We start from the raw sequence: 25384 nt of genomic DNA, 5'->3' as shown, positions 1-25384 counted from the left end.
GGTGGGCGGATCACGAGGTCAGGAGATTGAGACCATCCTGGCTAACACGGTGAAACCCCATCTCTACTAAAAATACAAAAAATTAGCCAGGTGTGGTGGCATGTGCCTGTAGTCCCAGCTACTCAGGAGGCTGAGGCAGGAGAATGGCGTGAACCCGAGAGGCAGAGCTTGCAGTGAGCCGAGATTATGCCACTGCACTCCAGCCTGGGCGACAGAGCGAGACTCTGTCTCAAAAAAAAAAAAAAAAAAAAAAAAGAAAGAAAGAAAGAAAGAAAAAGAAATGTATTCCCAATGTTAGAGGTGGGATCCGGCAGGAGGTGATTGGAACCTGAGGGTGGATCCCTCATGAATGGCTTAGTGCCATCCTCTTGGTGATGAGTGAATTCTCACTCAGTTCACACCAGATCTGGTTTTGAAAAGACTCTGGGACCTCCCTCTTCTCTCTCTTGCTCCCACTCTTGACATGTGACATGCCTGTTCCCCCTAGGTCTTCTGCCATGATTAGAAGCTTCCTGAGGCCTCACCAGAAGCTGAGCAGATGCTGGCACCATGCTTCCTATACAGTCTGCAGAACCATGAATAAATTAAACCTCTTTTCTTTATAAATCAACCAGCCTCCGTTTTTTTTTTTTTTTTTAAAGACAGGGTCTCACTTTGTTATCCAGCTGAAGCACAGTGGTACAATCATAGCTCACTGCAACTTCGACCTCCTAGGCTCAAGCAATCCTCCCACCAAAGCCTCTCCAGTATTTGAGACAATGGGTGGATGCCACCATGCCCAGCTAACTTTTTAAAAAATTTTTTGTAGAGAGGGAGGTCTTACTATGTTGCCCAGGCTGGTCTCAAACTCCTGGGCTCAAGTGACCCTCCCACCTTGGCCTCCAAGGGATGGAATTACAGGCATGAGCCACCATGCCTAGCGAGGTATTTCTTTATAGCAACAGAAGAACAAATGACTACATTTGCACTTCAAGTATTCTGGCTCATGCTCAAAAATGAGATCCGAAGATTTTTATTTTTTGAGTTCCACAAGGCTTTGGTTATCTGAGCATTTGTAAAGTGGGAGCGGGGAGAGAGGCAGTGTTTACCTTTGTTTAGTCTGCTCCATACACGTTTCTCCAAACTGAAAGCCTACAATTCTTTTTATTTTTGTAGAGACAGGGTCTCACTATGTTGCCCAGGCTGGAACTCCTAGGCTCAAGCAATCCTCCTGCCTCAACCTCCCAAAGTGCTGAAATTACAGGCGTCAGCCACCATGCCGGGACTGGAAGCCTACAATTCTAAATTGTACTGATGAATATAGAGAGGAAAAATGAATAAATAAAATTCTTAGAACCAAATGATTATAACGAGACTGGGAAAAATTATTTGAAATCTGACAGTTATATACTGAAACAAAATAAAAGCATTTATAAAGTCCCGGACGCAATTTAAAATAAAAAGAATATTGGCTGGGCGTGGTGGCTCATGCCTGTAGTCTCAGCACTTTGGGAAGCCGAGGCGGGTGGATCACGAGGTCAGGAGTTCGAGATCAGCCTGGGCAACATGGTGAAACCTCCGTCTCTAAAAACACAAAAATTAGTTGGGCACAGTGGTGTGCACCTGTAGTCCCAACTACTTGGGAGGCTGAGGCAGGAGAATCGCTTGAACCCCGGAAGCAGAGGTTGCAGTGAGCCGAGATCGTGCCACTGCACTCCAGCCTGGGTGACAGAGTGAGACTCTGTCTCAAAAAAAAAAAAATTATATTGATCAGGTGTAGTGGCTCACGTCTGTAATCCCAGCACTTTGGGAGGCCAAGGCAGGAGGATCACTTAAGGCCAGCAGTTCGAGACCAATCTGGGCAACAAAGTGAGACACCCCCCCCCCCATTTCTACAAAATTAAAAATTAAAAATTAGCTGGGCATGGTGGCTTGTGCCTGTAGTCCTGGCTACATTCATTTAATAATCACTAAGAATATTCTAGGCTAGCGTTTTTCAGAGTGTGGTGCATGGGCAATCTGTGTTAGAATTCCTTCAGGTGCTTCCTACTGAATTAGAAGCTCCAGGGCCTGGAAATCCGCATTTTAAACTAGCTTTGTAGGCGATTTGGATTCACACCAAAGACTGAGGACCACACTGTTCTAGGCACTGTTAGGTGCTGGGACCTAACACGAAACAAGGTAGACGTGGTTCCTGACTTCCCAGTATACTCATATAGGGGCTGGGCTCATTAGTGATACGGGTGCTAGAATGGAAGATCACATAGCAGGTGCGCCTAGTTCAGACTGTGGAGGGTACCAAAGTCGAAACTGGAGGAGGGATCTGCAGCTCTAGAGACGTCTGTCCTTCAGAGAAATATGGGAGCTATCAGCTCGTGGAGGCGAAGGGCAGCTGTGGCCGTGAACAAAATGGCCAGGAGGAGGGCATCGTGTGTGAAGCGTGCTAAGGACCGAATTGTGAAAGACCCCAAACCACCCAGACTTCCATCCCCCAAGATATCCGTCTTTGCCTTCGCTGGCCCTTTCGCCCGTCCCTGATCCCTCAGAGAGATCCTCTGCGGAGCTACGCCCGGGCCCAGGGTCGCGGAGCCGCGCACCAACACCCTCTCGCCTCGGGACAGTCTTCCGACTCAGCCTCCCAGAGCAAGGCGAGGCGGGGCTCAACCGAGGCGCTCCCCGGCTGCCCGGAGACTGCGCCGGACGCGCCAGCCCTGCGTGATGACGTCAGCGCGCCGCGCGCGCCGAGGGAGGAGCGGGCGCCGGGGGCCGGCTGGCGCGGGGGCTCCGGTAACCCGGGCTGGGCGGGGGAGAGGAAGGGGCGGGGCAGGGAGCCCGCCAGAGTGCGGGGTCGCGGTCGGGACCTGGAGCACGAGCCCTTAGAGACGCTCAGCATTCGTCGCTTCTCCTAGCAGACCCCGCCCGGCCTGGCGATGGAGTTTCCGGACCTCGGGGCTCACTGTTCGGAGCCGAGCTGTCAGCGCTTGGGTGAGGGGCGGAGCGCGCGGGGGGCGGGGCCCAGCGGAAAGGGACTTTGAACCGCAGGTAGGGAGGGAAGGGTGGGCTCCCAGGCTGGCAATGCCGGGAGGCGGGGCTTGAAGTTGGGGGGAGGTCAGCGGCAGAGGGGGCGTGGCCAAGGAGGTAATGGGCTTGGGAAGGGGCGGTGTGTCGCAAATAGGGTGGCGTTTTCCTTCCCGAGTGGAAGGCTTGAGTGAGAGAGAAGGACATCGAGGTCCCGCTGGACCTGCAATCCGACCAACTCTTTGCAGATTTTCTGCCGCTTAAGTGTGATGCCTGCTCAGGCATCTTCTGCGCAGACCATGTGGCCTACGCCCAGCATCACTGTGGATCTGCTTACCAAAAGGTGAGGGGGCGATCCTCGGGGTGAAAGCAGGCAGATGGAGAATGCGTGCAGAATCCCCCAAATCTGTGTCTCACGTTTCTTCTCCCTTTTGTCTTTCTGAGGCTGTCAGTGTTGGGAAACACTGTTTTTCTGAGTGTTTGTGGTGGGTCATATCCAAGTTCTTTCAGGACCAGAGATTTGTTGGACTGGAGTGGGCCACAGACTGACCCTTGCTCCTTGACTACAGGATATCCAGGTACCTGTGTGCCCTCTCTGTAATGTGCCTGTGCCTGTGGCCAGAGGGGAGCCCCCTGACCGTGCTGTGGGAGAGCACATTGACAGAGACTGTCGCTCTGATCCAGCACAGCAAAAACGTAAGGTAAGCATTGTAGGGGTCAGCCACAACCCGGCTGGGACTACGGATGCCTGAAAACCCAAACAGCTAGTCAGAGTCTCAGCAGAGACAACCTTCTCACTTCACCTCAGATCTTCACCAATAAGTGTGAGCGCGCAGGCTGCCGGCAGCGAGAAATGATGAAACTGACCTGTGAACGCTGTAGCCGAAACTTCTGCATCAAGCACCGGCACCCACTGGACCATGATTGCTCTGGGGAGGGGCACCCAACCAGCCGGGCAGGGTAATTGCAGCCAAGTCCTCCACTTGCTTTTGGAAAGCATTCGTTTGGAACTGACTGAAGCTCTGTTGTTACAAATTGGGGAGCTTCAACCCTATTCCTGTCGGCTAGGGGTCTTTTAGCTTCCTTTTCAAGTGCATGTTTTTCCAGAACTCCCCTCCTGACTTCCTGGGTAAGGCTAGTTCTTGGAGACATGCCAAAAATCTCTCTTCCCTACAGACTTGCTGCCATCTCCAGAGCACAAGCTGTGGCTTCTACAAGCACTGTCCTCAGCCCAAGTCGAACCATGCCTTCCTGTCCCTCTCCCAGCAGGTAGGCCTGCCTGTTTCCCTGCTCCCCTTTTCCCCTTCACACCTCTGACCTCCACCTCTTCAATGTCTGTCATAGAGCCACAACCCGATCTCCGTCCTGGACAGCCCCTCCAGTGATTGCTTTGCAGAATGGCCTGGTGAGTTGAGCAGAGGTTGGATGGACAGAAACAAACACACAGAGGGTGAAGTCCAAGGACACTGGTCTTCTTTCTCCCTTTGTAGAGTGAGGATGAAGCTCTGCAGCGGGCCCTGGAAATGTCCCTGGCGGAGACCAAACCCCAGGTTCCAAGGTACCTTACCCTCTTGTGAAAGAGAGCTCAAGCTGTGGGCAAGGGCTTGGTCTGGAGGCAGGTAGGTGGGACCACTCTGACACAATGCAAGATAATCGCTGGCAACTTGGTCTCAAAATTAAGATGAACTATGTGATCTTTGACAAGTTATTTAACCCATGGAGCCTTCATTTCCTCTATAAAACGGGGACAATACTAATACCCACCTTGTAGTGTTGCTATGAAGATTGAGATAATCCTCAGCAGTGCTCGGCACCATGAGGCCGGACACACACAGATCAGATGTTCAAATTTCAGATCTTACCATCATCCAACTTAAACTGTTTCTCCCTCCCAGTTGTCAGGAGGAAGAAGACCTAGCTTTAGCACAAGCACTGTCAGCCAGTGAGGCAGAATACCAGCGGCAGCAGGTATGAGGCCGGGGTGAAGATGTGTGCTGCAGTGGGAGGGAGGAAGAAGTCAGGGATGGGGGTTCTTCCGAGTGGTGCAGAGTTTTGGAATGGTGGTTGTCGTTTGGTTTTCAGTATGACTCCAGCCCATGCTGAGCTCTGAAATGAGGGCTGTCCCTCATTTCCTTGACGTTGTACCGTGTCTTCCCCTCCTTCCCCTCTCCTTGCTCCAGGCCCAGAGCCGCAGCTCGAAGCCATCCAACTGCAGCCTGTGCTAGGGCCCTGGGCTTGGGGAGGGAGGTTCACCTGAGGAGGACTGTGGCCCTCACACCTCTAGGGTACACAGGGAGAGGAGGACCGGAGCAGCCTGGAGGGCAGAGACAAGTGGGAGTGATGTGGAGGTCGCCCTGGGAGCCTCTGGAAGGCCTTGCCAGTGCTCCAGCTGCATGGAAGAGAGCAGCTAGCAACTGTTCCCTGGTTGGGCCCTCAGTGGATGCTGGCCAGGCCCTACTCTCAGCCCCTTCATCATGTCATCTCCCTTATGCTGGAGCTGCCCCGACGTGGAGTGGGCAGGAAGGGGCCTGGAAAAAATAAAGGATCTTGGCAGTTGTTAAAACATACAAGTGGTGTGTTTCTCTCTCCTCTCTAACCTCAAACAGAAAAGCCGTGTCAAGAATGCTCATCTGACTTATACGGGTAGAGGCCCACTGCAGTACCCCACCCCACAAAGCCACAGTGATCCTCGCACAGTCCACATTTTTATTTCCCCAAAAGGTGCTTTTCTGAAAGGTCCCTTTCCCTTACTATAGCTAGCACCACACCCCAAGACCAGGATGAAATAAGCCAGGGAAAGGGGATACATCTTATTCCCTTCTGGGTTAGTCTTTGAGAGGGAAGTGGCCAAACTTTTGTCACCGTTCCATGGTCTGAGGCTTAGTGTCTTCAGAGGTTTCTTCCTGTCCCTGCTGCTGCAGCTGCCACATGTCAGCATACACCCCACCTCGGGACAACAGAGCCTCATGCCTGGGGTGAGGAGGAAAGTGTGAGTCCTAACCATCAGTTTTACCCCGAGGGTGCTTGCCACCAGCCTACAGAGAGGACGGGATGGGAAGGGAGGTCCCCTCCAGAAGCCCCTGGGACTTCACGCCCCCTTTCCTGGAGCCCCCAATTCAGAAGACTTGTCCTTTTGATCTATGTGTCTCTTACCGTCCCCTCTCCATGATGCAGCCATCCTTGATGACGAGGATCTGGTCAGCATTGACCACAGTTGAGAGCCTGAGAAGTCAAAGATCAGTCGCCTACTACCCGACCCAAAGTGGGCCACACCACCAGCCGCCACAGACCTGTAGTCCTGTACCTGTGTGCCACTACGATGGTGGTGCGGTTCGCACAGACTTTGGCCAGAGAAGCCTGGATGGCCCTCTCATTAGATGTATCCAGCGCTGACGTTGCCTATAGAGAGGGTCCGGGTAAAACTGCTCCTGCCACTCAAAACCCTCAATGGAAGGAGGCAGGCTGCTGGCTGAGGTCTCAAGAATACACAAGAGCCTTGTTTGGGCTTGAGAACTGTAAAGTGTGTTTTGTGAGATGTGGATTCATGGTATGTGTTCTAGGTGGGGACAGTGCCCAGCAGGAATGGCTTGAGCATACACAAGGGAGGGAGGGAAGGAGACCCAAGGCGCACCTCATCCAGCAGAATGATGTCCGGAGCCTTGAGGATGGTGCGGGCAATGGCGACGCGCTGCTTCTCCCCGCCGCTCAGCTTCAGTCCCCGCTCGCCCACCTGTGTCCTGTACCCTGTGGATATTACCCACCACACATTTCTTACGTGGAAGAAACAAGAAACAGAGGGAACAGGGGTCAGGGATTAACAGGACAACACCAGGAGGGGAGGGGACTCTCTGCAAAGGAATCTCACCTTCAGGGAAAGCCATAATGGCATCATGGATGCCTGCAGCCTGAGCAGCAGCCTCCACCTCATCATTCCCAGCTGTGACACGGCCGTAACGGATATTGTCGGCGATGGTGTCATTAAAGAGGACAGTGTCTTGGGGCACAACTCCAATGTGAGACCGGAGAGAGGCCTGGGTCACCTAGGGCCAAAAGACCACATACTCTGCGTTGTGAGATATCCCCAAGGCCTGGGAGGGACGGTGGGCTGGCCGGAAGCACGTGGTAAGAGGCTCTGGTAAGAATCCCACCATCGCTGCCCCAAATCCTAGCCGTGTGGGCAAATCACTCCTCTCTGTTTCCCCATCTTCTCTTCCTGCTTCACCAGATTGCTGCAAATGTTTTGTTTTGTTTTTGGATAGAGTCCACTCTGTCACCCAGGCTGGACTGCAGTGGCAAAATCTCGGCTTACTGCAGCCTTGACCTTCTGGCTCATGCAATCTTCCCACCTCAGCTTCCTGAGTAGCTGAGACCACAGGCGCTTGCCACTAAGTCAAGCTAATTTTTAATTTTTTGTTGAGATGGGGTTGCCAGGATATGTTGCCCAGGCTGGTATCAAAATCCTGGACTCAAATGATCCTGCTGCCTTGACCTCCCAAAGTGTTGGGATTACAGGTGTGAGCCACCACACCTGGCTACAGAAGATCTTTGTACCTTTGTTTTTGTTTTTGTTTTAAGACAGGGCCTTGCTCTGTCACCCAGGCTGGAGTGCAGTGGCATGATCATAGCTCACTACAGCGCCTCCTGGTGGGACTACATGTGTGTGCCACCATGGCCAGCTTTTTGTATTTCTTGTAGAGAGGGTGTTTTGCCATGTTGCCCAGGCTGGTCTTGAACTCCTGGGCTCAAGTGATCCACCTGCCTCAGCCTCCCAAAGAGCTGGGATTATAGGCATGAGCCACTGTGCCTGGCCCTTTGTAGCTTTTATGGCACCATACAAATCCTTCACAGGACTACTTATGTGATTGTAGGTTATATCGTGCTAGAATGGCCCTGGTTTTTTGGCAAGGGTGACATCTACTCTCTCTGGACACCCAGCCCTTATCATTCCTCCACGCATAGACCCCTAAACTACAATCTTCTCCTGAGCAACCTTACCTGTGAAATGTCCTGCCCGTCTATTCGGATGCAGCCAGAGCTGATGTCGTAGAAGCGAAACAGCAGGCGCAAAATTGTGCTCTTCCCTGCCCCAGATGGGCCCACCTGTTGCATTGGAAACGGGAAAAATCTCAGGCCCACTGGCTTTTTTTGTTTTTTTATTTTTATTTTTTGAGACCGAATCTCACTCTGTCACCCAAGCTGGAGTGCAATAGCGCGATCTCAGCTCACTAGAACCTCCACCTCCCAGGTTCAAGCGATTCTCCTGCCTCAGCCTCCTGAGTAGTGGGATTATAGGTGCCCGCCACCACGCCTGGCTAATTTTTGTATTTTTAGTAGAGATGGGGTTTCACCATGTTGGTCAGGCTGGTCTTGAACTCCTAACCTTAGGTGATCTGGCCACCTAAGCCTCCCAAAGTGCTGGGATTACAGGCGTGTGCCACCGCACCCAGCCGAGGCCCACTGGCTTTTGAGGTTCCCTCTCCAAGAGGTCACCAGTGTCCATGGAGGCTGCACCATTCAATCCTGTTGCCTATCGTGACTGGGCTCTCTGACTCCACAGCCTGGGTCACGAGCTACCACGGGCACTGAATGAGGGAAGCTTGAGGCATCTGGGCCAAATGGCTGGGTCTCCTCTCACCAGGGCAAGTGTCTGTCCAGGCATCACAGTGAAAGACACGTCCTGCAGAGTCTCCCGCCTGCAAGGAAGGGTGGGTTGCTCAGCAGGCACCTTCCATCACCAGAGCTGCTGGTAGGCCCTGTCCCTCCCCTGCCCAGGCTTTTTTCCAAAAGCAGGGATTCAGAGCAGTGAGAAGCAGGAAGGCAGTGTGCAAATGAACGGAAAAGCAAAGGAAGCAAAAGGAAGGCCTCACCCATCGGCGTAGCTGAAATGCACGTTCTCAAACTCAATCCGGCCCTTCTGAAAGCGAAGGGGCCCTGCTCCAGGAAGGTCCTTCACCTGGAAGGGCACCACCCATGTGTGCTGAGGTTCTCAACTTTGTATTTTCCAAGCACAAGAAACACCACACAGCTCCTCCCTCCCCAAACCCTACTCCTCTCCCTTCACTCACTTCTGTCTCCTCTTTCAGCAAGTCAAACATGTTCTCCATGTCAATGAAGTTGGTCTGGATCATCCTGCAAAAAGGTACTGGTTAGGTCTTCTCTGAGCAGCCAGGAAATAGTAATGTGCCCTGGACAGGTGAGGGCCAGGGCTCAGATTACCTGTAGTAGGTGCCAAACCAATTGAGGGGCATGTACAGCTGGATAATGTAGGTGCCAAAGAGCACATAGTCCCCAACCTGTGGCAATCAAGGAAGCAGAGGATGTCACAGGGGGCCTGCAGGCCACTCTTCTTGTGTCACCCTGCCCACTTCCTACTCAAGAGCCTAGTGACCAGACACAGGCCCCAGGCCCCCTTTTCCTTGTGCCCCACTCTCTCATCCAAGATCCTGCCTCACCTGTAGCTTCTGCTCACTGACAAAGTATGCGCAAAGCAGGGAGCCAGCAAGGAGCCCGAGCCCAATCACCAGGTTCTGGGTCTGATTTAGTAAAACCAGTGAAGCGCTCGACTTCCACTCCAAACCCTGAGGGCAATAACACAGGAAGAGGAATGTCCTATACACAATGGCCATCAGTGAGTCCAAACCTGGGCCCAGGCCGCTTCCACCCCAACAATCGACTATTACTCTTGGCCCTGAAAATTCTACCAGGCCAGGACATTATTCTCCGGAGGCCTCAAACTAGCATCCTCACCTGATATTTGATGATGGCTTCTCGATAGCGTTCCACTTCATAACTCTCGGCGTTGTAATACTTCACCTGATGAATTCAAACCAAATTTATTTGGTATGGGCACAGCACATGGCAATCAGGTCATTCCTCCCTACTCTCAATCCTCCTGCCTGATTTCAAACATCACACACAAACATCACACCCCTAGCTCTCTGTCAGCCCCAGTGGTCCTAGTCACACTCCTCCACATCTCCATGCCTCACACCACTGCCACCGGGGCCTCTGTTACCGTCTCGAAGTTTAGCAGAGAGTCCACTGCTCGTGCCCGGGTAGCGTTCTCCTGTGTGTTCATAGCACGGCGAAACTTGGTTCTCCACTCAGTGACCACAATGGTCAGGGCTGGAGAGTGACAGGATGGGGAGCAGAATAGGACATCATCCCCAAAAGCAGAGACCAAATGTCAATGTCCGCTACCTGCCATGTACACACTAAACCTATGCTCAAGCCCAGAGACCCAGATTCCACAGGGAGGCATCTCTGCAGCCTGCACAAAACGTCATGTGTAGAAAACGCTTTTGGTAAACAAATGAAAGCAAGCTGCATCTTGTTACACAAACAAGGCTTCCTTGACCTGTATCCACAGCTCAGACTTAACGTGACAAGAATGTCCTTCCCCAGCCCCTCAGCTAGGTTGAGTTAAGGTTTGATTTGACAGAAGAGACCCGCCCATCACATGAGGAGCACTAGGAGCCCATTCGAGTCCACCAATCCACAGCCTCCCATAGGTGGGTCACTTGAGTGGGGGCAGAGCTCATGGCCAAGGGAGTCCCTGGATAGTTCAGGGAGATGGTGTCCCCCAGCAGCACTCACTGAGGTAAAGACTCATGCACAGGAACACAATGAGGCCAAACCAGGCGTTGAAGAACATGCTGAAGTAGATGATGCCAATGATGATGTCGGCCAGCGTGGGGATGACATTGAACACCAGGTAGCTAGGAGGGCAGGTCAAGTGAATAAGAAAGGTTTGGGGGCTTAGACCCAGCAACCCTGCCTCTAGGCATTTCAGGGTAGTGTTTTATTTTCAAGCAACAGACTGGAACCAGTCTTAATTGATTCTACCCTCAAGAGGTGGGTGGCTAAATCAACCATGCTCAAACTACAGAGTTCTCTGTATCAATTACAATGAATGAGGGAAACCTTCAGGCATGGGAGAAAAACATATCTCCATAATGTTCTGTTAATAAGCAACTCTGAGAATGATGGCTATGTCACAATACCATTTGTTTTAGGAAAAACCTCCACAATACCATATTAGTTCTGTGAGTCTGCATATATAATATGTATGTAAAAATGCAAAAAAGCAGAACCCAGCTGGGCACAATGGCTCACAACTGTAATCCCAGCACTTTGGAATGCTAGGTGGGCAGATCACATGATGCCAGGAGTTCGAGGCCATCCTGGCCAACCTGGTGAAACCCCATCTCTACTAAAAATACAATAATTAGCCAGGCATGCTGGTGCACATCTGTAATCCCAGCTACTCAGGAGGCTGAGGCAGGAGAATTGCTTGAACCCGGGAGGCAGAGGTTGCAATAAGCAGAGATTATGCCACTGTACTCCAGCCTGGGTGGCACAGCGTGACTCTGTCTCAAAAAAAGAGCAGAACCCAGCATACTAAACAGAGTGGGAAGCTCTGAAGAAGTAAGTGCAGCTCGAAAGAGATTTGCCCTTTGCCTGCATTACCTATTAGGAGAGCGTGTATACAATAATCCTATACTTTAAAAAACACCAAGGTGGGAGGGGCAGCTCCTCAGGTGGGGTCTGTTCTCTTCCTCCCACAGGCCCCTATCCCTGCTTCTCCGGCTCCACCCTCCCACATGCCCTTTCCACTGGGGTGGCACCTGAGCAGCCCTGTGACACTGGATGTGCCCCGATCCGCGATCCGCAGCACCTCCCCTGTGCGGCGCCCCAGGTGCCAGCGCAGTGAGAGCTCATGCAGGTGGGAGAAGATGCGCAGCTCCACCCGCCGAGACGTGAACTGCTGCACCCGGATCCACAGGAAGGTGCGCAGGTTGCTCACGAAGCCTGCAGGGAGCCGGGGGAGGCCTCAGTAGGGCCTGGGAACCGAGGGACGTCAGCCCAGCACCAGGATGTGAAGGGTCTGAGAGCACGTGAGGGATAGGGAGGAATGCTGGGAGAGGCGGATGGTGAGGGAATGCCTGTGGGAGGGGCCTATACCTAGCAGGGTGAGGGCGGAGTCTCTCATACCTGTACTGCCAGTGCCACCCCCCTGGAGGAACTTGAGGAAGACGTAGCTGGTAACAGTCCAGGCCAGAGAGCTCCAAGGTGCCTTCTCAGTCAGCAAGTTCACTGCGGAGGAAACGAGTCAGAACCCACTTATGGCACCCAGGACTCTCTTCAGGCAAAATGGCCCCAGGTACCAGCCACAGTCTCTTTCTGACCACCCAGCTCTGTCCCACCTCCCTAGGTAAGGACCATCCCAGCCACCAGGCTGATGAAAGACCAGCACACTGAGCTGGCGCTCCTCCTGCTCACCAATATTCCTATAGAATATAGGCACCAACACGTTGAGTGCCCGTTCCAAACCCATGAGCCCCAGGCAGATGAGCACCACCAGCTGCAGAGCTGGACTCCCTCGAGGCCACAGGTAGCCACTCAGGAGGCGGAGCTTCCTGCCAAAATCTCGCCAGGTAGACTGTTGGGCTGCTGACCGAACCTAGGATGGTGAAACAACGTAGGAAGGGAGCTCAGAAATCAAGTAAGTGCACTAGCCAGAAACCCTTTAGGGAAAAACATATGGGGTTACAGCTCCCAGGTATCTCAGACCCACAAGTGATCCTTGATGGGGTCAGAAAAACTAAGTTGCAAACTGAGATTTGGAAAAGAAGCATTTCATTTTGGGGGAAGGAATGATGACAAGGATTGAAATGAAGAGACTCTAGGATTCAGAAACTGAGGTGGGGTCTGGTGCAGTGGCTCATGCCTGTAATCCCAGCACTTTGGGAGGCCGAGGCAGGTGGATCACCTGAGGTCAGGAGTTCAAGACCAGCCTGGCCAACATGGTGAAACCCCGTTCCACTAAAAATATAAAAATTAGCTGGGTACACACCTGTAATCCCAGCTACTTGGGAGGCTGAGGCACGAGAATTGTTTGAACCCAGGAGGCAGAGGGTGCAGCGAGCTGAGATTGCGCCACTACACTCCAGCCTGGGTGATGGAGCAAGATTCCGTCTTAAAAACAAAAAGAGGCCGGGCACGGTGGCTCACGCCTGTAATCCTAGCACTTTGGGAGGCCGAGGAGGGTGGATCACGAGGTCAAGAGATCAAGACCATCCTGGCCAACGTTGTGAAACCCTGTCTCTACTAAAAATACAAAAATTAGCTGGGTGTGGTGTCATGCACCTGTAGTCCCAGCTACTCAGGAGGCTGAGGCAGGAGAATCGCTTGAACCCGGGAGGTGGAGGTTGCAGTGCGCCGAGATCACACCACTGCACTCCAGCCTGGTGACAGAGCAAGACTCCGTCTCCAAAAAAAACGAAACTGAGGTGTACCTGGCTCCTCTCCACATCTTGGTCCTCTTCATGAACCTGCAATGTATAGGACTGGGGACGAAGTCCAGGGGCCCAGAGACCCAGGACAAACAGCGCTCCAGAGACCACATACCGCAGCACCCACAGGCTAAACTGAACCTAGAATGAAATATAAGTGGAGAGAGTATCATTTAGGATAAAATTTCATTGTATTACTACTTATAACAGGGCCAGGGACTGGTGTCATGAACACATTCAGCACTTACAGGCTTAAAAAAAAAAAAGCAAAACCACAGTGACTCAGCAAAGACACACCCCACCAGCTGGCTATCAGCTCCCGGCAGGACTCAGCCCCTCCCTTCTCCCTTTGCTTAGAGGCATCCTAAAGCCTGGAAGCCGTGTGACTGGACATGCAGTGCTTTCTCCCAAGCCTGGCCAGCAGAGGCTTCCCCCTCCCCACAGAGTCCCTCACCTGCTGGCCCAAGTCCGCCCTTGCCCACCACCACTGTGGGCTATTCCAAGACACCAGGGCCAAGTTCTCGGCTGCAAACGCCACAGTCCAGAGAAGCAGGAGACCAGGGCTGTGCCTGAACTTGATCCAGATGCCCATTGCCAGACGCTGCCGTGCCTGGCTCCGCTCCACGACAAGCAGCCACAGGCCACAGGCGCCGGCCAGACTCTCCAGCACGGAGGCCAGCAGTAGGTAGCTTGGCAGTGGGGCCCCCCGGGCAGTGCCCACCCGGCCAGCCAGGCCGGCCAGGGGCAGTGCCACCTGAAGTGTGGCCAGAAGCAGCTGCAGCACGTAGGGAGAGACGCGAGGGCCGGCCCCCCAAGACAGCGAATCAGCACCAGCGGGCCGCTCCCGGCGTCTGCAGGGAAGAGCCAGCACCAAGGCCAGAGCTCCCAGCGCCATCCGCGTCGAGGGCACAAGCGTGAAGAAGAAGCAGGGACTCAGGCCATCCTGCATCCAGGCCGGACCCACGGGCCCTTCGGCCTCGCAGTAGTTGCCCACAGTCACCATGGCAATGCGTGGACGCCGGCCGAGGCTGCGGGCGCTGCGGGACCGGAGGACGGGACTGGTCACTCGGAGAGGGGCGCGGACATCCGGGTGCCTCGTCTCACGTAACCGCTGGGCGCCAAGCTGCGGGGGTCCAGGGAAGGGACGCACGTGGACCAGGCCTCACTGCCCACTCCCCTCGCGCACGCGCCGCCGCCACGCACTCACGCAGGGCACGTACGCCGTCTCAGCCCAGCCCCGCTGGCTCTGTGCCTGGGACCCTTCTGCCAACCGCAGGCCCACGGGAATGCTCGGTGTTGGACTCGCGCCGCGCTCCACGGCCCTAGCCCCGCCCACGGGACCGCCCCCAGACCCTACCCAGGGCTCCCATTGGCCAAATGTCTCCGAAGGGGGAGCCGGGGGAATGGTGCACGCGAGGAATGCAAATTAGAGGCAGAGCCGGCTTGGTCACGTGCTCAGGGCGGGAAATCTGACCACCAGGTCCGGCTGGAAACTTCCACGGAATCGTGGGTCGGGGCTGGAAACAGACCTCCACGGAACCGTGGGTCGGAAGCTGCCCTTCCGCCAGCCGCCTAGCTCAGCGTATCTGAGCGACAGCCTAAACATACTTTCTTCTAGACCCCGACCGAGTCCCCATCCCATTTCTCTTGTTCCCAGGATTCTAGCCGCGCAAGACAAGAAGTCTGGTCAAACTCCCTTTTTATTAAGGGTTATCAAGCTGTACACGTCCCTACCCTGCTCCGCTCCGAGTTCGGGCAGCGCAATTCACCACTCTCCCAAAGCCGACCACAGCTGGGTGAGGGGTGGGACAGAGAGTAGGAGCAGTCCCAGCATGCAGTGCAGCAGCCCAAAGCCTCGGGCGAGGCATCGCCCTTCATCCCCCTCCAGGGGACAGCGAGATGCGGGCCAGAGCTCTTTTGCTGGGACATACACAGCCGAGGTCACCCTCTAGCCCGGTCTGTCCCATGTGCAGATGATGGAGGGTATGATAAGCAGCAGTGAGGGCCCAGGAAGACCTCAGTCTCCTGGGGGCCCATCCTAAAAGGTGGAAAGGGCAGCAAAGTATTTCCATCCTGCTCCTATAATTTAGAAACCTTCTTTCTTAGTGTCAAAATATAGCGTTGAGGGGAGCTGGAAGCTAGGGTCTTCACCCTAACGCAAAGCAAAAGCCGAACGGAATGGGAGCAAGCGAACAGAACAGGAGCAAGCAGCACACACAGGCCAGTGATGTGCAGGAAGCGGAGAGAGGTGAGCCGGCTGCAGCACTGGGCGAGAACTGCGGGTGAGGTAAGGGCCACAGCCTGACCTGCTCATCTATTGAGGGGGCTAGGGAAGGTTGCAGGAGTTGAGGGTCCAGGCCCAACCTCCCCCCTCCACAGTTGGCACAGGTTCTCCCTGCTTGGCAGCTTCTATCGTGGGCAGCCCTCTGGGGACTTGCAGGGGTAAGTGTAAAGGTGGCAGTACTGGGGCTGGGCTGGGGACCGGTTTCTAGCACCACACTCTGAGCCAAGGGGGTCCCGGGGATGAGGCTAGAGTCCTGTGTGCCCTCGGTTCCTAGGCCCCAAATTCCTCTCCTGGGGCTGTGGCAAGCCCAGTGTTGGCACCTCCCTTGGCCAGGCACAGACACACAAACACCACACACGTGGGGCCAGGCAACACTCAGAGGAGCCGTCCCATGGCAGGCAGACGGGATGGCAGGGCAGCGGTGGCGTCCATCCTGGGCCATAGGAACCCTGCTCAGCCTTGTCTATACCTGTGGAGAGAAAGGGTTGGTAATGGAGATAGTCTTCAGCTACTGGTTGATACCTGCTAGCCCCATAGAAACCTAAAGGTAAAGGGACAGGAAAGGTTGATTCCTGGGGAGGTAACGGAAGGAAAAACCAAGCCCTGCAGAGCAGTTGAGAAAAGAAGGGTTAGTGTATTTTGGAGGGGAGGGTGCAGTAGCTCTGTGTGTGGGTGGGGCATACCTTCTTTCCCCTGAAAAGCTGTTACCTCACCCTGGAAGTTACGATTTCTGGCAGTTTTTCCTGGGCTCCGGGGCCCTTACCTTGTGCACCTGAGGGGGTAGCTCATCCTCCGAACCCTCTTCGGGCACGGGCTCAGGGTGCCTTGATGCCGACTGCCCGTCTTCCGCCCACCCTCCGAGAGGCAGCCGAGAGAAATGAGAGGGAGCCCGGGGCACTGTGCCAGGATCTGGAGAGACAAGTAAGAGTAAGCATACTCATAGAAGGAACACAAGAATGAGGAACAGGGCTGGGGGGCTGCTTGGGGGTAAGTCTTTGGGTCTGTTCCCTCAGACCTCTTTCCTCCCCTTGAGAGGCCCTGGAAAAACCACCCTTTCCTGCAGCCTCTGTTTCCTTCCATACCCCCACTAGATACCTGTGATGCCACCGTAGCGCCTCTGGAAGCCCCCGTGCAGGGCGGTGGTCTCGGGAGCTCCAGGCCGGGGTGCTGCACAGGGATAGCTGGCAGAGCGAGGGATAGACTGGGGTGCCCGGGCGCCCTCTCCCCCTTCATCAGGGGCACTTTCTCCACTCTCATCACTCTCCCGGCGGTGCCATACATGACGCTCAGGTTCAGCCTGGGCCTGCTGCTTGTGGAGCTGGAGAAATGGGGGGCTCGTTAGTGGGGGCAGAAGGATGTCCATCTGAAACAGCTGCCCTCCAACCTGGTATCAGTCAGTTCCCGCTTTACCCCTTCCCTGAGAATCCTTGCCTCAGAGCACCTATTATGTTAATAGTGTGTAATACACCTCTGATCTTTACAGGTTACATTCACAGCAGATCCCCCGAAGAAGCCTGTGTTGTTATGGCCCTCATTTTACCTATTCATTTGATTCAAGAACAAACTGACTGATGGTCTAAGTGCCAGGCACTCTTTTAGGTGTGGGGAGATAGCAGCGAACAAAACAGACAGAAATGCCAGCCCTTGTGAGGCTTATATACTGGTAGAGGGGATATGGAGTAAGCAAATAAATAAGGAAAAAACATGGTATGTCACATGGTGCTAAATGCTATGGAGAAAACTAAGACAGGAAGATTCAGGAGGGTGGGCAAGGGAGCCTTTTACTGAGAGTGATCAGAGAAAGTCTCAGGGAAACGGCGGCAGCTGCAGAAACCCGAGAAGGAGAAGGAGGAGGCCATCTGGACATCCCAGGGAAGTGGATTCTAGGCAGGGGAAACTGCGAGTGTGTGAAGGCCCTGGATGAGAGCACGCTTAGCTAAAAAGGAAATTAAGAAGGTAGATATGGGAGTGGAGGTGGCAGAGCAGGTAAATGGCAGAGAAGGGTTTGGAACCCTGGTCTTGCTTCTCCGCATCTAAACCCTCTACTCTGTTTTTTAGCTGCGCACTCACCTGGTGCATATAGAGGGCATGCAGGCTCATCTCTGTGGACGCGTATTCTGACAGCACCAGGCTCTGCAGCTGTCCTTCCCACACGCTGCTCCCAGAGCTGGCTGTCCTGGCATCCACCCTGTCTCTCCCAGCAGAGACAAACAGCACCTGTGAACTTTTCTGAGACCCACATAAGCTGCTGAGGGCTGCCGTGCCCTCCCATCTTGGCCCCCATTTACTCACCCAGAGCCTGTCATGGTGCTGTGAGCCCGGCCTGTGGGCACCTGCCCGGGTTGCAGCGGGGAGAAGGAGCGCAGGGCAGAGGCCACTTCAGCCCTGTGCCTGGAGCCCTGCAGGTCTCTGGGCAGTGGAGGGCCCCGGCAGGATGAGCCAGCTACCACATTTGCAATAAGGCTCAGGGGCTATGAACGAAACGGGTAGGTAGAATTCTTGAGGCAGGAGAAAGGTCTCTGGGGTCCCCTAGTATTCTGTATCTCAGGCCCCAGTGGCACATACTGAAGAGACAGAAGGAAGCCTTCCACCCCATGCCCGGTCCTCAACTCCCAGCTCCTGAAGTCCACTCTGTCCATCATCTCCCAGTCCCCAGGAACACACCTCAGACTCAGATTGTAAGGACTGGATAGACGTAAAGAGGGCATTTTCAGGGAGCAGACCCCCTTGGGCGAGGCTAGCAGCTGCTCCATCCCGCTGAACCTGCTCCTTGAGGAAGCCTAGGAAGGCTGTGCTCTCACGTGGTGGCTGCCAGCCAGGGTTGGTGATGGCAAAGTGCATGAGTGACAACTCTGTCTTTCCATCCTCAGCTTGCTGGTACACTGAGGCCTCTGTCTGCCCAGCAGATAGCCACTGCACAAGGAAGAGCAGAGTAAGCAGGACCGTTCTTTTCCAGGAGCCTTCCTGCACCTTTCCTGTTAGCGGAGAGGCCTTACCCTTGGATTGACAGTGCACTGTCAATCTTTCCCAGGGCCCTGGTGCCCCCCTAGACCCAGGAGGGGCCGCATGCTGAGCCAGTTACTTGTGTTGTGCCTTTTTTTTTTTTTTTTTTTTTGAGACGCAGTCTCGCTCTGTTGCCCAGGCTGGAGTGCAGTGGCGCAATCTCGGCTCACTGCAAGCTCCGCCTCCCAGGTTCACGCCATTCTCCTGCCTCAGCCTCCCGAGTAGCTGGGACTACAGGCGCCCGCTACCATGCCTGGCTAATTTTTTGTATTTTTAGTAGAGGCGGGGTTTCACCATGTTAGCCAGGATGGTCTCAATCTCCTGACCTCGTGATCCACCCGCCTTGGCCTCCCAAAGTGCTGGGATTATAGGCGTGAGGCACTGCGCCCGCCCGTGTTGTGCCTTTCTTAAGGGAGCTTGGCCAAGGGTGCAAATTAGGGCTGAAATCCAGCCCAGGCTCCCAAGCAGTGTGCCCCTGGCATAGGACTGCCTTTGTGTGACTCAGGAGAGGTGTCTTTTTGCGGTTTTCCCAAAGACACTGTATGTTCCAGCATCATCCCAGGCCACCTGGCTCCCTCGTCTCCCAGTACCTGGGGATGACCATGCTGGCGAACATCCATCTGAGCAAAGGAGCAGGTATCTCCCACACCAACGACCTCCACGGTGAAGTTTCGGAAGAAGTCTATAATCTCCAGGGCCCGTGGGCGCAGGCAGAAGATGAGGATGAGGGGTGTGACAATGGGGCTCAGCAACTCTTCCAAAATGAACACCTAAAAGGGCGGGACCAAGGTCATAGGCCAGCAGGAGGGAGCCCAGCCCTCACCACCGAGCTACCAGCCAGTCTCTAGCAGGCCCTAACTCCAACTCCACTCACTGCCTTGTACTGGAAGAGCTGGGCAAACTCGTCCCGGGTCTGCGAGCGGTGGGCATTACCCTGCCAGTGGTCAGGCATGTAGTGGATGTGAGCGAGGATCACGCGGAGCAGCTGCTCAGGGCAGAACACCATGTGCTGGTCCGGGATAAAGGACCTAGTGGGATCAGGATCATGGTGAGATGTATGCCTTTCCCAGGAATGCTAGCCAGCTTGCTCCCGCCTGCGGCCCTGGCCCACCTGCACACTGTCACGGTGACCCCCAGGAGTGTGACGGTGGTCAGCACATGTTCCACAGCCAACACATCTTCATCATAAATGGTGAGGGCAATAAGCACAGCCAGGATGGAGCCAGCGAAGAAGGCTCCATTCTTGGCCAGCAGTGTCAAAAGAGGTGACAAGAAGCAATTCATGTACTTGGAGGCGGGCTTGTAGCCACGGTTGAGGCGGGACTGCAGCTCGTGCTCCAGCTCGTTGAAGTGGCGGAGGTAGCAGCGGCCATAGAGTGACCAGCAGCGTGCTCCCAGGGCCCCCGGCTCCCGCTTCAGCACCTCAGCATAGCTGAAGAAGGCATACAGGATTTGCCATATGAGGATGAGGGGGCACAGCAGGAAGTTAGCGATGCCAATCCACAGGATGCGGTTGCTGAGGCGCTGGGCCAGCTCTAGCCGTTGCCCCCCACGTTTGTACTCGGCCTTGAGGCTCCATTCATTGAGAAACAGAGAGCCAGGTCCCCAGAAGAGGATCAGCTCAAAGTTGTACTTGAGGCCACGGGTGAAGAAGACGGCTTCCCCGAGCCCAGGCAGGCGGAAGCGCAGAGGCAGGAGGGATTTGTTAACCAGTGCCACCATGTAGTTCTGGAAACGGAGGATGCGGTGGTAGATGTCCAGTTCTGTCAGCTCACGTTTATGGATGCAGATCTGATGCTCCTTCTGTGTCTGCACGATCCGGGCCTGCACTTCCTGCCACGTGCAATACGGAAGGGCAGACTGCGGGGTGGGGTGGGGAAGAGACAAGGTATGGAAGGTGGGGTTGTTGCCTCGACCCCTTTGCCCTATATTAGAAGTGAGGTTCAGGGGTTGTGAGCTTAAGAGACACTTCCTGACTTGTCAATGACAGATAAGGATAACTGATGCCCAGGAACACACCTACACCTCCCAATACGTCTTAGACTATGGGCTAACTGCCCAACTTCCCAGTCTTACCATAGGGATGCGTAGAGCATGCAGGTAGAAGGAGTGGATCTCCCAGTAGCAGCAGATGTTATAGATGAACTTGATAAGCCGGTGGATCCAGAAGACACCAGCAATGACCAGGATGGTGATAAGGGAGCCATTTTCCTGAATCCTGGTGGGGAAAAAGTAGGGGAGGAGAGGTGGCCCTTGAGGAAGGAGTCTTGGCAGAGGCGCTGCTATCCTGAAGTATTTTTGCTAGACTGAGCCTGAGTCAGTTCTGGAGTATGAGTTGCTGCCTCAGACTCCACTCTATTACCCACCTGCTAGCAGAACTCAAGACTATGGTGTCCTCTTGACTTGCAGTCCTTACCTGGCACTACAGACTTGAGCAGGCAAAAAGGCGTCTGGCAGAGTGACCTTGACAGGTTCGGTAGGGTGAAGACTGTGGTTCACCATCTTGTTGGCAAATAGGATGTCATAGTCCACGCAGCTGACCAGGAAGGTAGTGAAGGCAACCACAAAGAGAAACTGCCTGGGGAGTTGGGAAGAAGGGGTGCAGTCTGAGAGCCAGAGAGGCCCCAGTGAAACCCAGTGGGAAGAGAAGAGTCTGGAGGTGGCAGAACAAGACTGGGAAATGGAAGGGCCTGGAGAACTCCCAGTGGGCCCTCTCTGCTCCTCAGCCCCACAGGACTGTCTCAGGCCCACTGTTTGCTCTTAGCCTCAGCTGCCACGGCTGCAGCCTCCTTTCCTCACCTCATGGTAACCTCAGCCACCACTACTGGACTCTCGAAGGTTTCATCCTGTGGGTCTCTGATCTCCAGTCTCTGATTTCCTTTTGAGGTTGTAGTTAAAAGCCCTTGGGGGAGTTTTCTGATTGAGGGAGGGCTTCCTAACCCCTTCCCCTTTGGCAATGCTATATGGCTTCTCTCTCCCAGGAGGCTCTCTGCCTAGGAGCAGGCCATGGACAGCCAAGGCAGAACAGAGGCTCTTCTCTGTGGCTGGCATCTCTGAGACCTCCTGACTGAACAATGTACGTTCCATTGGAGCGTTGAGATGATCAAGGTCAAGGCCTCTGCATTCTCTTTTTTTTTTTTTGAGAGAGTCTCACTCTGTCAGCCAGGCTGGAGTGCAGTGGCACAATCTCGGCTCACTGCAACCTCCACCTCCCAGGTTGAAGCAATTCTTGTGCCTCAGCCTCCCAAGTAGCTTACAGGCGTGTGCCACCACACCCGGCTAATTTTTGTATTTTTAGGGCCTTTCAAAGTGCTGGGATTACAGGCGTGTGCCACCACACCCAGCTAATTTTTGTATTTTTAGAGCCTCCTAAAGTGCTGGGATTACACGTGTGAGCTGCCGTGCCCAACCAAGGCCTGGGTTCTCTTCATGGAAGAGATAAGGCTTGGAAAGCTTGTCTTGTAAGAAAGCTTGGCTAGGCATGATGGCTCATGCCTATAATCCCAGCACTTTGGGAGGTTGAGGCAGGCAGATAACTTGAGGTCAGGTGTTCGAGACCAGCCTGGCCAACTTGGCGAAATCCCATCTCTACTAAAAATACAAAAAAAATTAGCCGGGCATGGTGGCGCATGCCTGTAGTCCCAGCTACTAAGGAGGCTGAGGCAGGAGAATCACTTGAACCTGGGAGGCAGAGGTTGCACCGAGCCAAGACTGCACCACAGCACTCCTGCCTGGGGGACAGAGTGAGACTCACTCCGTCTCAAAAAAAAAAGAAAGGTGAAGCTGTAAGTTTTGGTGCCACACCCAGTCCCTGAACTACAAAGGTTTACAGAGTTTTAGCCTAGGACTGAGTTGTACTGGCAGGTTGGGCCAAGAGTGAGTGCAAGGAGAGGAAAGACTAAGATGTATTCTTTCACTACATCATCTGTCCCTTCTTATACTTACATGAGCTCAAAGATCTCCCCAATGAGCATACATGTGAAGCCATTCTTCTGGTGCAGATTATAAACGTATAATTGTTAAGAAAAAGTGGTCAGTAAACAAAGCAGGTAAGAGCACAGACTTTGGTGTCAACACACTCAAGCTCAAGTCCTGGCTCTGTGACTTTCTAGCTGTGTGACTTTACCAAGTTACTTTACCTCTCTAAACTTTTGTCCGTCCATGGTGGTATATTAGGAATAAATAACACTTGTCTCATAGGAGTATTAGGTCTGAGATAATGCATGTGAAGTATTTAACACAGAGCTGACACAGAATGAGTCAAAAGATGTTACTTATTACGATTATTTACATCCCATCAAAAAGGAGGCTCGGCTGGGTGTGGTGGCTCACGCCTGTAACCCTAACACTTTGGGAGGGCGAGGTGGGTGGATCACTTGAGGTCAGGAGTTCGAGACCAGCCTTGCCACATGGTGAAACTCTGTCTCTATGAAAAATACAAAAAATAGCCGGGCATCGTGGCAGGTGCCTGTAATCCCAGCTACGTGGGAGACTGAGGCAGGAGAATCTCTTGAACCCGGGAGGTGGAGGTTGCAGTGTGCTGAGATCCGTCCCTGGACTCTAGCAGCAACAGAGACAGACTCCATCTCAAAAAAAAAAAAGAGGCTCACCCTTAAAAAGGCTCCTACAAATTAACACCACAAAGTGGACACAGGCACACAGATCTTGGTAAATGTGGGCTATCATTACTTAACGATGATTTCACCAGCCTCTTTCAGCCTCAGGATGAGCTCCATTCCCCCTTCCAGGTATTAGAGTCAAAACTACCCCCACCTCCCACCAGAGACCCGGCTTAGAGAGACATTAAAGGTCCCAGAGCTCCGACTCAGAAACACAAAGGATATTCGAGAGAAGAAGAGGTCAAGGTTTTCAATATGGTGCCAAGGTGCTGTGGGATAGGAACAGAGATGTCAGAGCCCTGGGAGAACACAAGCCCCTTGCTCTCTCCGTGTTCTTCCATCAACTCTCCCTATGGCTGTCATGTCCAAGAACTCACACTTGCTCCCCTCGGCGACGTGCACCAACAGGTCCTCCTCCCCTGGGGGTGAATCACTATAGGAGGCCTCTAGGCGCTGGTATTCAGTGTCAAACTGCGCCATCACCACCGCCCCCTGTCCACCTTGACCACCTGCCAATAAGGAGGAAGAAGAGACCCTGATTCAGTTCCAGCTGCTGCCCTTGGGCTGCCCTGCCTAGTGCCAAAAGGAGAAAGTACCCTTGGGCTTTGTCTCCACTACCAGCCTCCTTGGCTCAGAGGCAGAGGAGTAGTAACACAAGGAAGGCAGTAAGCTCAGGGCTGGGGGAGCCTTAACTCTGGCCAGTCTGGGTGTCTAGTGCTGCCTTCCTGGCCCAAAGCCAGAATCTGTCCCTTTGTTGGGGGCTGTTTCATCTTCTATTTAACGGACAGAAGAGTCCCTCCCCCGCCCATCCTGGGAACCCTGGTCTCCCAAGAGACTAGCAGTTTGGAAGCACTTTGCAAACAAATGTTTGAGAAAAGCACATGGCCCTACCAGCTCCATGGACAGTATGTGCTCCTCTCCAGCCTTCGATGCTCTGCAGCTGCTGGAGAAGATGTCAGGCCCCAGAGAGTGGGGAGTGGGGATAAAAAGGAACCCAACCCTCCCACCCATCCACACCCCGCAAGAGGAGGCCAAGCATGGGGCAGGAAGGCTGCAGTGGGGAAGAAGCACCCTTCCAGCCCAAGACTAGGAGCACTTCCTCTGGCTGTGCTAAACAGGGCCACTCTTCCAACTCCAGGGTCTCAAGAAGTAACTTAGGGACCCCCTGGAGAATGAGTGGGTACAGGCCTGAGGCCAGGGGCCCTGCCCCACCTTAGCCTCAGAAATTACATACTTCTCAGGGTTCACAAAACCCCAAGAGTCTTTCCTGAAGAGGACCTTTCTGGTCAACCCCTTCTCTTACTTCCCTAGCACCAAAGATCCAGCCGGTGAGCAAACCTTCTGGATGGGAAACCTTGACTGGGTCAGTGTAGACCCCGATCCTAGCTGAATTTGTGGGTTCCCTAGGTCCTGTAAGCTAGACATGGTCGAGGTGGTACTCACCTGTCCGTGCAGCCCCTGGGGGCCGTGGATCTTGGCCCAGCCTGGCCCCGGTGGGATTCCCTGGGCTAGTGAGAGCCCTGACCCTCAGGGAAGTCACCACTCACAGGGTCAGTGTGGACCAGGGCCCGTGGAGCCCCGGCCGGCTGGGCCTGGGCTCAGGGGTTCCTGCGGATGTTGCGGGGATCGAGTCAGCCTTACAGCTGATAGCCCGGGTGGGCTGGCTTGCCTCCCCACACCCAGCCGCGGCGACTGTGGACCGGAGTCCACCTCGCCCCAGGGTCGCCCGGCCCCAGGCCAAGGGCTGGCAGCTCCCAACAGCGGACAACCTCGCGCGCGGCCCCGGCGCCCGCGCGCGCCCCCGTCTGCGCGCGCCCGCAATCAAAACATTCCGGCTGCGCGCCCCCGCCCCGCCGGCGGCGCCCCTTCCTCCGTTACCCGCCGCGAGCTCACTTAGGGCTCCGCAGGCACCCCTGCGCAAGGCCAGACACGGGGCCTGGGATTCCAATAACTGGTCTCACGTCTCACCTCAGGAACAGCGAGCGACGCGGGTGATTCCACAGGCTCCGCCGGCTCGGCTCGGCCCGGCTCGGCCCGGCTCGGCCCGGCTCGGCTCGGCCCGACCCGGATCGCTAGGCCCGGTGTCTGCCACTCACTGTCACCCGCAGCCAGGCTGGCCAATAAGCACGGGGGGTGGAGACACAACGGCCAATTCTCGGCTTCAGGGACGGGACTAAAGGCTCGAG

The 25384-nt window shown here is 54.4% G+C and overlaps 3 protein-coding genes across 9 annotated transcripts; 1 reads left to right on the top strand and 2 right to left on the bottom strand.

The window, feature by feature from the left end:
- Positions 1 to 2702: 2702 nt before the first annotated feature.
- On the top strand, positions 2703 to 5760 carry ZFAND2B (zinc finger AN1-type containing 2B). 3 transcript variants are annotated; one of them, XM_032754448.2, is made up of 10 exons: positions 2703 to 2766; positions 2892 to 2964; positions 3246 to 3340; positions 3567 to 3698; positions 3806 to 3957; positions 4174 to 4266; positions 4342 to 4402; positions 4488 to 4555; positions 4893 to 4965; positions 5178 to 5564. In XM_032754448.2, the coding sequence occupies exons 2-10, from the start codon at positions 2910 to 2912 to the stop codon at positions 5220 to 5222; spliced, it is 774 nt and encodes a 257-aa protein (XP_032610339.1). In that variant the 5' UTR covers positions 2703 to 2766; positions 2892 to 2909; the 3' UTR covers positions 5223 to 5564. The 3 variants fall into 3 exon arrangements, with proteins under 3 accessions (XP_032610339.1, XP_058294170.1, XP_058294171.1); XM_058438187.1 differs by lacking the exon at positions 5178 to 5564 and adding an exon at positions 5604 to 5760 and having other exon boundaries at positions 2710 to 2766; XM_058438188.1 differs by having other exon boundaries at positions 2729 to 2964; positions 5282 to 5558.
- ABCB6 (ATP binding cassette subfamily B member 6 (Langereis blood group)) lies at positions 5684 to 14856 on the bottom strand. Its single transcript, XM_032754437.2, has 19 exons — positions 13747 to 14856; positions 13296 to 13433; positions 12280 to 12460; positions 11992 to 12093; positions 11625 to 11808; positions 10594 to 10715; positions 10013 to 10122; positions 9745 to 9810; positions 9450 to 9575; positions 9214 to 9290; positions 9063 to 9126; positions 8865 to 8950; positions 8633 to 8690; positions 7993 to 8097; positions 6863 to 7037; positions 6629 to 6741; positions 6302 to 6396; positions 6151 to 6219; positions 5684 to 5967 (listed from the first exon to the last, which is right to left on the bottom strand). Exons 1-19 carry the CDS (start codon positions 14293 to 14295, stop codon positions 5856 to 5858), a joined length of 2532 nt encoding a protein of 843 aa, XP_032610328.1. The 5' UTR covers positions 14296 to 14856; the 3' UTR covers positions 5684 to 5855.
- A 118-nt stretch (positions 14857 to 14974) lies between these two features.
- On the bottom strand, positions 14975 to 25283 carry ATG9A (autophagy related 9A). 5 transcript variants are annotated; one of them, XM_032754439.2, is made up of 17 exons: positions 25167 to 25283; positions 24642 to 24806; positions 24090 to 24141; positions 23576 to 23707; positions 23424 to 23467; positions 22525 to 22589; positions 20996 to 21157; positions 20656 to 20797; positions 19691 to 20439; positions 19454 to 19607; positions 19170 to 19349; positions 18241 to 18489; positions 17869 to 18047; positions 17647 to 17764; positions 16672 to 16894; positions 16340 to 16485; positions 14975 to 16045 (listed from the first exon to the last, which is right to left on the bottom strand). In XM_032754439.2, exons 4-17 carry the CDS (start codon positions 23676 to 23678, stop codon positions 16040 to 16042), a joined length of 2520 nt encoding a protein of 839 aa, XP_032610330.1. In that variant the 5' UTR covers positions 23679 to 23707; positions 24090 to 24141; positions 24642 to 24806; positions 25167 to 25283; the 3' UTR covers positions 14975 to 16039. The 5 variants fall into 5 exon arrangements, with proteins under 5 accessions (XP_032610330.1, XP_032610329.1, XP_032610331.1 ...); XM_032754438.2 differs by lacking the exon at positions 25167 to 25283 and having other exon boundaries at positions 24642 to 24993; XM_032754440.2 differs by lacking the exon at positions 25167 to 25283 and having other exon boundaries at positions 24090 to 24138; positions 24642 to 24993.
- Positions 25284 to 25384: the final 101 nt, after the last annotated feature.

The sequence above is a fragment of the Hylobates moloch genome, unplaced genomic scaffold, assembly GCF_009828535.3.
Source record: "Hylobates moloch isolate HMO894 unplaced genomic scaffold, HMol_V3 SCAFFOLD_1, whole genome shotgun sequence".
Classification (NCBI taxonomy): Eukaryota; Metazoa; Chordata; class Mammalia; order Primates; family Hylobatidae; genus Hylobates; species Hylobates moloch.
The sequence above is the reverse complement of the archived record's forward strand: the minus strand, read 5'-3'. Positions and strand labels throughout refer to the sequence as shown.

Coding starts and splice junctions, on each gene's coding strand:
- ZFAND2B (XM_058438187.1), top strand. CDS start 2,910: ATGGAGTTTCCGGACCTCGGGGCTCACTGTTCGGAGCCGAGCTGTCAG. Junction 3,341..3,566: donor GTGGATCTGCTTACCAAAAG/GTGAGGGGGCGA, acceptor CCTTGACTACAG/GATATCCAGGTACCTGTGTG. Junction 3,699..3,805: donor CAGCACAGCAAAAACGTAAG/GTAAGCATTGTA, acceptor ACTTCACCTCAG/ATCTTCACCAATAAGTGTGA.
- ABCB6 (XM_032754437.2), bottom strand. CDS start 14,295: ATGGTGACTGTGGGCAACTACTGCGAGGCCGAAGGGCCCGTGGGTCCG. Junction 9,811..10,012: donor CTCTGCTAAACTTCGAGACG/GTAACAGAGGCC, acceptor TGAATTCATCAG/GTGAAGTATTACAACGCCGA. Junction 6,220..6,301: donor ACCATCGTAGTGGCACACAG/GTACAGGACTAC, acceptor TTGACTTCTCAG/GCTCTCAACTGTGGTCAATG.
- ATG9A (XM_032754439.2), bottom strand. CDS start 23,678: ATGGCGCAGTTTGACACTGAATACCAGCGCCTAGAGGCCTCCTATAGT. Junction 19,608..19,690: donor GTCACCGTGACAGTGTGCAG/GTGGGCCAGGGC, acceptor TGATCCCACTAG/GTCCTTTATCCCGGACCAGC. Junction 17,765..17,868: donor AGCACCATGACAGGCTCTGG/GTGAGTAAATGG, acceptor TGGGAGAGACAG/GGTGGATGCCAGGACAGCCA.